Genomic DNA, 11,384 nt, shown 5'->3' on the forward strand with positions numbered 1-11,384 from the left:
CAGCGCACCCATGTCACACAATGCTGTGGAGGTCAGAAGAGGGCTTCGGATTCCCCTGGAACTGGAGTTTAGGACAGTTCATAGCCACCATGTGGGTGCTGGGAATCGAACCTGGGTCTGTTGCAAGAGCAGTCAGAGCTCTGAATGGCTTGATCTCTCCAGCCTAAACCTGTATCTCCTGAAAGAGCCATGTTTAATGAGTTGGCTACAATCTAACCTCAGAAGGTTTGTATGTCTCATTCTTTTACGATCTTTTCTCTAGAAATCACTGTAAGCAGTCCCTGGCAAGCACTTTACTTCAATATTAGTCTAATATTTGAAAAACTGTAATGAAGCAAAATTTTTAATATATTTTTAAGGGATCACTGAAGCTATTTTAATGAAATTTTATTATAATTCATTTTAAAAAGCAAAGAACATTTAGATGATCTTTTCTGTGTCTATATTTTTATGAATAAATGTTGCCTGCCTTTAAGTATACTTAATGAATTTAATTAATATCTTGACACTTATTTTATATGTTTAATGCTATTATTGAAACAATCATGATTATTTGAGGTCCAGAGTAATGTGCCAAAACAAAAAAGCACTTATAAGCTAAGCTAGAATTTAAACTAAGCAGTGTGAAGTCAAAGCAAGGCCAGAACTACTTGCTTTACCAACAAAATCAGGTCTATAGATTTTACTTCCAAGCCGTCACCTTAATCCTTTGGGCCTCATTGTGACAATTACTATAGTTTAGATTTTGCCTAAAAGTCCTTTAAATCCTTTAAAATACTTAGCCTATGAGTTTTTGATTTATGTGAACACAGACATAAATGATGGGCTTTAATTACATAATCACTTTCTGCACTGAAAATATTAAGGGCTCATAAGTGATACTTGACTATCACTTAAACATCAAAAGAAATAATATTTTAATTTTATTAGGACTTCCATGAATTTAAATCTTTTTAATTCTTGTTAATATTATCAATATAACTGCTCCCCCCAACACACATACACACACACTTTGTTATTTAACTTACAGTTTGCTAGGCACTTCATAGCAGATAGTACCCAGTATGGAAGGTCATCTAGATATAAAACATAAAGATTATATACTAAGTCATAGTTTTTTTTTTCAACCACACAATGACAAAGCTTTATTCATCCTCAGAAAGCCAAGCTTGCTGGTGCCTCACTTGAATATGCTGTCACCTTGAGCTTCTGCCCCTTCTCTCTCAATCCATTTCAGCTCATCTAGTCTCTTCTTTTCCTCCACTGTCACCCTCCATTCCGCTTCTGCCTGGGGTTTTAGGTAACTGTAGCACTTGGCTCCATAGGCCATGCCGAGGACCAGGGCAGCCATATAGTTTTTATTTTGAAACTTTATACATATTTATACTATTCATAGACAGATAGATGATAGATAGATAGATAGATAGATAGATAGATAGATAGATAGATAGATAATGTGTTACCAGGATAAAAATTACTGTACATTTAACTATGGGGTCAAGTGTTGTAGTTCTTAAATTTTATTTTTTATTACATTTTATTTATTCACTTATTGAGTGTGTGCGTGTGTGTGTGCATGTGTGTGCGTACACATGCACACAAAAGGTCAGAGGGCAGCCTGAAAGACTTGCTTCTCTCCTTCCATTACATGGATCCTAAGGATTGAACTCATGTCATCAGAGTTGATGGCAAGTGCTTTTACTTGCTGAGTTATCTCGTCAGCCCAGGGACAGGTTAATATTTTAAAATACGAAGTTTGAAAAAGTTAGAAAGATCTTGAGTTTGATTCTACCTACATGTAAAACAATTTCTTTTTCCCAAACAAAGAATTAATTAACTTGGAAGAATGTTCAGATATAAATTCCCAAGACTCATCTTTACCCCATTATCTGAGTTCCCATGTTGGTTCTTTCTATTGCGATGCTACATGAATATTACTGATCTGGGAGAAGCCCATTTCATCTTGCTCATCATTCTTTAGCAAGCTGCTTGGCACCTGGTAGGACCTTAATGTGTTTAAATAATAGTTTTTATTGTTTGTCTATTTTCTGGATGCTTATTCCTGTCATTCTTTTTCAAAGTCATGCAACTAGATAATTTCTTAAAATAGCACGAATAATATGTACTTAAATGGTTACTAAGTTTGAAAAAATTCCCCATTCTTTTCTAAATACCTACCTGATTTGTCTTGTAGTATAACCACTCCATGCTTACTTGTATTGGTCATGTTGTACATTATATATTGAGGAATCACTTGGTTTGGATTTATGAGTTCTCCTAAGGATGGTACACCCAAAATAGTTTTCAGGCTAAAATGAAGAGTACAAATATTTTTTTCTCCATAAAATAAGAGAAATAGAATATAAATATGAGAATGACTTGCAAAAAGCAAAGCTTATCAGTCCTTTCAAAGATTGTATTTAATATCCACTTTCAAATATACTTAACCAACAACATTCAAAGGAATCAATATAAATCCCAACTATAGCTATGACTTTAATTAGAGGAAAAAGCAAAAATCATTCAATTTCTACTGTACTAGAACTATAGCAAAAGCATTTACAAGAAACATGAGTTTAAATTCGAAGTTTTGAAAATTAACATTTTTCTTAATTTGTATATGTTGATGAAAACACCAAATCAATAATCTGCATACTACAAGGACTTGACTACAGCTTAGTTTTATCTTACTAGATCAGAATAAAGTATCTCCAAACTTCTTCGATATATTCCTGGCTTATTTCTCTGCTGTCAGCTGAGTTTTCTTTTTCTTGATCAGTACCGATTATTTCATGGCTTCCCTTCTCTGTATTTTCCTGGGGAAAAAAAAATTGTTACACTTTATATGCAAATTAAGGAAATATTTAACAGACACATCCAAATACTTAAATTTTGGAGGTTTTTTTTTTTTGGCTTATGAATGTGTTGTGTGCTTGTGTGTATACTATGTGTGTGGGTACACATATGTGGGTACTTGTGTGTGCATGTGTATAAAGACCTGAAGTTGACACTGGGTATATTTCTTGATCATTCTCCACTTTATTGAGGTTGGGTCTTTCATACTTAGTAGTTTTATCAGTGTAAGTTTACTGCTGAACTATAAAGTGTTGTCGAAAAAATAATGCAATATATAGCAACAGCTTTCAGTTTTACAACTTTCCCAACACACTCAAATCAACCTCATTTCTAGGTACCTTATTTATAATTTTGTTATCACTTTAAAATGATATGGACAGAGAGAGGTTGAAGAATTACATAGGAATTCCAGAACTATTATTTAGATGGTGAATATACTGCCAAGGAGGTATACTGGTCTTGTTCTCTAACCCAGCATCACTAGGAGATGGAACCTTTAAAAGGTGAGATTCAGTGGAAGGAAGCGAAGTCACTGGCAGCATGCCCTTGGAGGAGTTATTGGTAACCCAGTCCAGGACCCTTTACCTTCTTTCACCTCCCAGTTGCCATGAATAGTTTCTTCCATCACATGATTCTGTTGCCTCATCACAGGCCAGAAAGCAATGGAGCCAACGAAATATGGACTGAAACACGAAACCCTGCGGTTTAACATGCCTACTCTGAGGTTGATTCTGATATTTCATCACAGTCATAGAAAGCTGATTAACATACCAAGTAAGAATAATAACAACTTGATGGAACATTATTATGAAAATCCTTTTCAGGTATGTCTCATTACCATTTTTGTCCTTGTTTCTCTGGGTCCCAAACAAATTTACACATAGATTTTTATATTTACTGTAAGAGATTTCAGTATTGGCTTAAAATATTAAATAATCATTTACTTTTAATGATTCTATTATCAAACACATGGTGGTGCTATTTAAACTAGTGGTTAATAAAAGGATATTTTACCTCAGAGAAATGTAATCCATGTTTCTTAGGAGTTTTATGAGATAAGTTTCGTAATTTAAAAATACTCTCTTTATCTTTGGAAACATTCTCTATGCTGTTTTTTCTCAATTCTGGATGTCTTCGTGGAAGAGCTTTAAGTGGAGAAGTTGCAGGAAATCTGTTCAAAAGCAATATGTAATTAAATGGCTTGAGATAGAAAATAAATTTCTAGAGTATATCGTATGTCATACAAATAATCTGATTTACTGACATTATCAAGTAGTGAAGATTCTACATAAATCAATATTCCATCGAACTTTTAAAATATTTTAAGTTTCTTGCTTTCTTTAGTACATTGTACATATTTGTTTTGTTTATGCACAATGCAGGTTACTATTAGTACTGATTTGGTTGAAGTCTTAATACACAAACATCTCTATAATGCTACATTTTATAAACTCCTGTGAGAAATTATCCAGTTTGTATATCTGGCCTTTTGACTGTCCTCATTTTTGAATGGAACCCCTTGTTTGTTTTGATAATTCATGTTGTTTTTCATTTTAATATGAAATATTTTTCAACAATATAAGAAAAGAATATAAACTAACATACATATATGTAACTATCAAGCAATATAATTGTTATATTTTGTCAAATAGCTCATTGTCGTTTTTAAGTAAAAGTAATTCTTTGCTTATTTATCTTCTTCCTAAGAGAAACCATACACTTGTAGTACATTTTCCTCTTTCCCTCTCCTATGCTTTCAATAAATAAATGTAAACAATATATAGTCTAGTGTATTTTTACTTTTTGGTATCTTTTATCATACACTAAATTTATATTTAACTTTTTAGTAGCATTAGAAGCTCTTTCTTTACTATAATATACTTTTGTATATTCTTTTGTAAGTTTTGTTTTTACATATTTAGGTATTTAAACCAGGTACAACTTTCAAAAAGATTTTTATCTTTAATTATGTATATGTGTATGTGTTTGCTTGGAGGTATGTGTAACTGAGTGCAGATGCCCACAGAGATCAGAGTTACAGGCACCTGATATGGGTACTGAGAACTGAACTCAGGTCCTCTGCAAGTGCAGCATGTGCTCCTAACTGTTGAGCTATCTCTATAGCCCCAACTTTTTGTTTTTTTGAGAAAGGGTCTCTTCAGTCCAGACTAATCTTGAACTTCTATGTAACTGAGGATGACCTTGAATTCTAATATTCTTTCCTCTATCTCCCAAGTGCTGGGATTACAGGCATATACCACCAGGTCCAGTGCCGCCTGTAATTCCTATCAAATTCCCACCTATATGTGAATTTGTTTTCGCAGTGTATTATTGTTTAAACCCAAAATTCAGGTAGACATTCTTCACTCCTCGTTCTTTGAAACTTCCTTGAATCTTTATCAAATGAATTCTAGAATCTGCTTGTCAGGTTCTACAAGAAGGAAGGAAGGAAGGAAGGAGGGAAGGAGGGAGGGAGGGAGGGAAGGAGGGAGGGAGGGAAGGAAGGAAGGAAGGAAGAAAGAGAGAAAGGAAAGAGAGAAGGGAGGGAGGAGAAAAAGAGAGAGAGGGGAGGGAGGGAGAAAGAAATTGAGCTTTTAAATTAAAATGTACTGGATTTATATACCAGTCTGGGAATAACTTACCTATATGATACTAACTCTTACTTATGAACAGGGTCTCTTTCTCCATTTATTCTTTTCAATTAGAATTTTATATATTTTTAAAATAAGGCTTTACATAATTTAGGTAAATTTTATTTCTAGGCATTTAACAGTCTTTTAAAACAATATAAGAGGTTGAGAGACTAGTTGATGAGTTATGAAAAAAATCCAGGTAAGAAAGAATAATCTAATAAAGAGTTCATATTGGAAAGAGAAACACACAGATAAGTGAACTACTGGGCAGTATGGCAGGATTTAATAACTAAACCATAGTTAAGGTGGAGAAGGAATGAATCCAGGCAACTCTAGGGAAGAATGCCATTCATTCAGAAATAGAACAAAATATGGGTTAGAGCATGAGAGTGATTTTCTATATGCAAATATATTTAAGTGCCTATCTAGTAGGCAGTTGGAAAAATAGAAGTTTGAAAGTTACATGAAAGGCAAATTAAAGGCATGGCTTGAGTCTGCCCACAGGGCAAGCTCAAGTGAAGATAAAGTCTCATACTTGCAGATCATGGGTGAGGAGCTGCAAAGGAGCCTACAAAAGTAATGAGATGTAATTAAGAGAGGAGTTCTAGAATGCTACACAAGACAGAATATTCATATGCTTTTTATTGAAATTTACTTGTGTGACGTAGTCCTTTCTGGTACAAAGGTATTATACTTTGTCCCATCTGTAATTTATGTTGAAATTTTATTCCTCATGTAAAGAGGGTACAGAAGTGGTGCGACCTTTAAGATGGACTAATTCTTTCGAGGATGTTTCCATCTCTGGCAGGACTGGCCCCAACTACCACCAAAACGTAGGCACCTTTCATGTTTGCCTCTTTCCATGTGTTTGATTGCCCTTCTGCTTTGCTGCCATGCTATGATGTTGCACAAGATGGAGCTGAGCTCAGAAGAAATGTGTGTTTATTAGTATAGCTTGTGTATTATTGTGCTTTAAGGTGGAAAAACTACCAGAAAGAGAACATTTGTTGAAGCATGGTCTTAGTATCTTCATCTACAGACAGGGCTTAATGCATTCCTTGCTCAGCTTCCCAGGGATTACATCAGGAAACATATAAATAATAAAGCAGTGTCTGGTAGATGATAACTATGTTCTATTTAACCTGTAGTTGACTTCTTATCTGCTTGTTTTTTGTGGTAGTGCAAATTAAATCAAGAAACTTGTGTAACCTAGGCAAGTGCTCTACTAATGCTGGCATATATTACTTGTTACATAAAATTTGTTATCAGCTTATGAGAAGTTATCATATTACATGTTATTTAAAGACAAGGAACTATGAATTTGTTTTGCAGTTAAAGAATCCATGAAACTAAAAGTCAATAAAAATATCTTTGGAAAGTTATAAGGCTTTCATACAATGCAGAAGTGATAATATCTGTTTTCCTTCCAATTTCTTACTTTATTATATATACATTAACATTTTAAAACTCTGAATTTTGTACTTTATTATATATACATTTTAACATTTTAAAGTTTGAACTTTATAGCATATATCTTTACCATACAATTTTTCTACATAGTTTTAATTAAATTAGGAGTAGCAATATTTTTCTAAAGAAAACATTACTTTTCTTGAAGAAGCTGCTATTGTAGTAAAAGTATAATAAAAGTATAGCTAGAACTTCATAGGAATTTTGTTTCATAATGACATATGTATTCAGTACCTGAACAGCTGATTGTTGTCATTAAGGTTTTCTGATCCCCACCTGCCTTTGATATCTTCAATTACATGATTCTTAAGAAATTTTCTCAATAGTTGAATAGTCTGTTGCCTTGTAACTTCAGGACAAAAATTATTATTATTTCTTAACAGGTTATAAAGCCAGTCTACTGCTTCTCCTGCTGTGAAACAATTGCCATATTTTTTAAAGTGTTGTCTGTGTTTTCTTAGAGGCATTCCTGCTTGAAAAGATGTGGTGACTTCATTCCACTACAAAAAGAAATATGTTTTAAAAAATTTCAGCAACAATGAAATTTCATTGATTTGGTACATAGCCAATTTGAGGCCAGCCTTGGCTGGCTACATGAGGCCTTGTCTGAAAATAAAGAGAATCATTAGACAAAGAAAATTCTTTATCTCACAACTGATTAATCTGTAAACATTCTTCAAGAAACCATCTCATCTGTAATGCATAAAATTTTAAATCTCACTAACTTCCCTTTCACTAATTCTAGTGTTATAATATATTCTTATAATAGACTTTTTACTAAGCATCCATTGGCTACTCCACTTATTTAGGAAACTTAGGAGAAAAACTGCAATGTACTTCTTTCTTTTTATTATTATTATTTTTATTTTATGTGTATGCGTGTATTGCCTGCATGTAGGTAAATGCACCCGTGTCGTGCAATGCCTGCAGAGGACAGAAGAGGCCGTTGGCTCCCCAGGAACTGGAGAGTTGTTAGCTGCCATGTGGGTGCTGGGATTAGATTCTGGTCTTCTGCAAGAACAGTCAGTGTTCTTAACTGCTGAGCTATTTCTCCAGCCCCATTTACCTGTTTCTTAGTCCTTGATGAAGCATTTCACCTGTGTTTTTACTTCAATGAACATTAATAATATGCTGGTAACATTTAAGCCAGACAATATGTTTTATACTCAGTATTTCACTTTAAATTTGACAATCTTATAAGAGACTATTACTCTCATTTTTTCTCATAAGGAAAAAGCAGCACAGATTAATAACTTGATCAAGGTTATACATCTAAGTGATGAATCTAGGCACTTAAACACAGATTTGGAGGTGGGGCTGGGTACAGGCCTGGAATCCCAGCTAATCAGGAGGTTTTTAAGTTTAAAGGCCTAGCTGGGCTATGGAGTAAGTTCAAGGCCAAACTGGGCAACTTAGTTGGTCCCTGCCGACTAAGTTTTATTTTTATTTTAAAGTAAAAAGTGAAAAAGAAGAGTTGGGATTATGGTTCAGTGGTAGAATGCTTGCTTGGCTGCTTAGGTCCTAGGATACTATAGTATCCCTTATGAAGATCCCTAGTGAACATAAAACAAATGAGGTAAATTAGCAAAGTTAATCCACTGCATATTTAATGACCCCATGCACATCTACATTAAAAACCCAATATATTCTATATTATCCTCAAATCATTCAAATTTCCACATTTCTGACAGCTCTAACACTGGAACTTACACGTGGTGGTGGTGTTATAGAATCAATACATCCGTTTTTAATGAAAAAAAATCATGGATTAAAAATCTAATTTCGACAGGCATGGTGGTGCACGCCTTTAATCCCAGGATTAAAGGCCTCTGTACTCGGGAGGCAGAGGCAGGCGGATCTCTGTGAGTTCAAGGTCAGCCTGGTCTACATAGTGAGTTCCAGGACAGTTGGGGCTACAGGGAGACCATGTCTCAAGAAAAAAAAAAAAAATCTAATCTCTAACCTGAATTTTGTGACTATTATACTGCCACTATGTAACATGTGTGGCCTTGGCATCACAACACTAAATTTACTTACTACTGGAAGACAGTAATTGTAATTCTTTTTCTTCTCAAACCTCTCCATTGCTTAAAATCTTTTCTGTGTACTGGCCTGGGTACACAGTAGTAAAATGACAGGTATCTGCATTCAAGGGCATTATAGAATAGCTTTGCTGAAATACAATATACTGGAGTAGATTTAGGAGTAAAACATTTAGGGTTTCTTTCCAGCTTTAGCTCTATTCCTTGTTTATGAACTTCTTCTCTGTGCCTCAATATCCTTATCCATAAAATGGGAACACTAATGGGCTTGTAACAATAAAATGGCTTCTTTCATGTAAAGTATTTTTAAGTGCCCACTGAATTTTTTCAGTGACAGGACTGCCTTATTAAGGTACTTCTTGTCTAAATTCTGTCCTTCACAGTGATAAATATAACCACCAATTACTCATTGAGTAGTAGAATTCGTGTGAAGATCACGGTGTATTTTCTAGCTCTTCCATTTACTGTTTATATGACTTTAGGAGTCAATTCTGTGAGCCTTTGTTTCCACACTGGAAAAGTAATACAGGCACTCCTTGAGAGGAGAGGGTAACTTGTTCACTATTTTATAGACCACCTCTTAGTATATTACAGACCTACTGTGCTGTGGAAACTGAAGCTCACAGATGCTAAGGGAATCACCTAATGTCACATAACTAGAAATATATACTACTTTACAGGACAGAAAACTCAAATTCGCTGAACACTATGTGAGAGGAGACACATGCGGTGACAACCATTGTGGTCACTAAGGGAACTTCAAAGTATTGTTTAGTTTGACACAGTCAGCTGCTTCGCTAGTGCAACCCGGCAAGTCCAGCCTACAACCTCTAAGGACACCCAGGTCCCTCAGGGCACCTAGGTCTCCATTAACCCAGATCTCCAGGTCCTTCATAAACCTGCGTCCCTGGTCCCTGCCCTCCGCCGGCTCGAACACGTTCTTACCAGCTTGGTGGCCCGGTAAGGCCCGAGAGGCGCACCCTCCATGGCGGTCAGTGCCCCGCAGCGTCCATGGCAGGGAGGCGGCAAGCGGACGGAGGCGGCCGGGAGAAGTGCTCGGGCCCAACCGCCGCCGCTGCTGATTTGAATATTTCCGCGCCGCGCCGATTGGCTGCCCGTTGCGTCACGTGACGCCGCGCCGGCCTGGGTCGCGGGACTGCTCCGGCTGGTCGGGGTTCCGGATGCGTGAGTCCCTGGGCTCCGGGAGGGTTGGAGACCTGCGCCCGGAGGGCTCGTGTGTGGTGGTCCAGCCTCTGGCCGAGAGTTTGAGAAGTGAAAGGAAAAGCGAAACGCAAGCAACGGGACGGGAGGTGGTAGTAAGTTTTAAATAAGTCGGGAGAGCTTCCTCCTGGCGGGACTCCGACCGGACTGGCGGGTGTCTGCTTCTCCTCCTCCCTGCCTCTTGCTCTCACGCAATTAGGAGCCACAGTTCGATTCTAAGTGAAATACAAGTCGGTTCCTCTCCTGGAATAGAGCATGAGCAGAGTTTCGTAAGTACAACATAATATGGGACTTGGGAAAGCTGAAAATTTTCCATTTCTTGAGAAAACCCCCATATTTTCAGAAGACATCTAGATATGTTTATACCACAGTCACACACATAAAACACCCCGGGGATCTTTCAAAAATAAGTCCGCAAAAAGTCTTAATTGTCAAATGACAAAAACTAAGGTGAACTCTTGCCTGAAGTCTCGGGACTCCTTGGCAGAGCTCAGACTTTATACTTTAATAAACAATAAATGCCCTGTCATCATTCTTTAGCAGTTTGGTGGTAAGAATCTCTCAGCACAGTGACTGTAATGTACTCTTATGAGCTAACCCAATACTACTTAATACAACACCTGTCATAAAAGTCGAAATAAGTTCATCTCTTAAATATGGCAAAGCATGATGGTTTCCCACTTAGAAATTGTTCTAGTTGGCATTTTCTATGCTGTCTATAGACTTTCATTTATTCCTATTAGAATGTCAGATTCATGGCTGAGAATTTAGTGGGTTTACTGCTGTATTTTGAGCCCCTGATCAGCACATAGTAATAATTTAATAAATATTTAGTGATTGAGTGCATTTTTTTTTTCTAAGACAAGGTTTCATTCTATAGTCCTGGCTCCCTGACACTCACTATGTAGATCAAGGTGGCTCTGAACTCACAGAGATATACCTGTCTTTTGACTCCCAAATGCTGGGATTAAAGGTGTGTCCCACCACTACACCTGCTTGAATTTTTTTTAAAATCTTGTTGAAAAGAAACTTTTTATATAACCCAATTATCTTTCCTTCCAAAGAAATTGTTAATGAAATCTTTTTTGTAAAGTTTGTGTATCTTTAAATCTTTAAAATCTAGCCATCCTGCCATACTATGTCTAATTATAAACTTTATTTC

At 36.1% G+C, this 11,384-nt stretch overlaps 1 protein-coding gene and 1 long non-coding RNA gene across 4 annotated transcripts in view; one reads left to right on the forward strand and one right to left on the reverse strand.

Moving 5' to 3' along the window:
* Depdc1 (DEP domain containing 1) overlaps positions 1–10,074 on the reverse strand; it is a 17,652-nt gene extending 7,578 nt beyond the window's left edge. Inside the window, exons 1-6 of one of the 2 annotated variants that reach the window (XM_008848544.1) lie at positions 9,947–10,023; positions 7,194–7,459; positions 3,871–4,027; positions 2,692–2,816; positions 2,179–2,309; positions 1,029–1,076 (exon numbers count right to left, since the gene is read on the reverse strand). In XM_008848544.1, the coding sequence (XP_008846766.1) occupies positions 1,029–1,076; positions 2,179–2,309; positions 2,692–2,816; positions 3,871–4,027; positions 7,194–7,459; positions 9,947–9,988 (769 nt within the window). In that variant the 5' untranslated portion in view covers positions 9,989–10,023. Of the gene's footprint in view, positions 1–1,028; positions 1,077–2,178; positions 2,310–2,691; positions 2,817–3,870; positions 4,028–7,193; positions 7,460–9,946 lie in introns of both variants that reach the window. The other variant, XM_008848540.3, reaches the window with a different exon arrangement.
* Positions 10,075–10,307: 233 nt separating this feature from the next.
* The window catches only part of LOC115066865, a 16,515-nt gene continuing 15,438 nt past the window's right edge, over positions 10,308–11,384 (forward strand). For both annotated transcript variants that reach the window (XR_003846308.1, XR_003846309.1), the window contains exon 1: positions 10,308–10,491. This is a non-coding gene — a long non-coding RNA (uncharacterized LOC115066865). The remainder of the gene's footprint in view (positions 10,492–11,384) is intronic.

The sequence above is a fragment of the Nannospalax galili genome, unplaced genomic scaffold (assembly GCF_000622305.1).
Source record: "Nannospalax galili isolate Female #2095 unplaced genomic scaffold, S.galili_v1.0 scaffold764, whole genome shotgun sequence".
NCBI classification, from domain to species: domain Eukaryota; kingdom Metazoa; phylum Chordata; class Mammalia; order Rodentia; family Spalacidae; genus Nannospalax; species Nannospalax galili.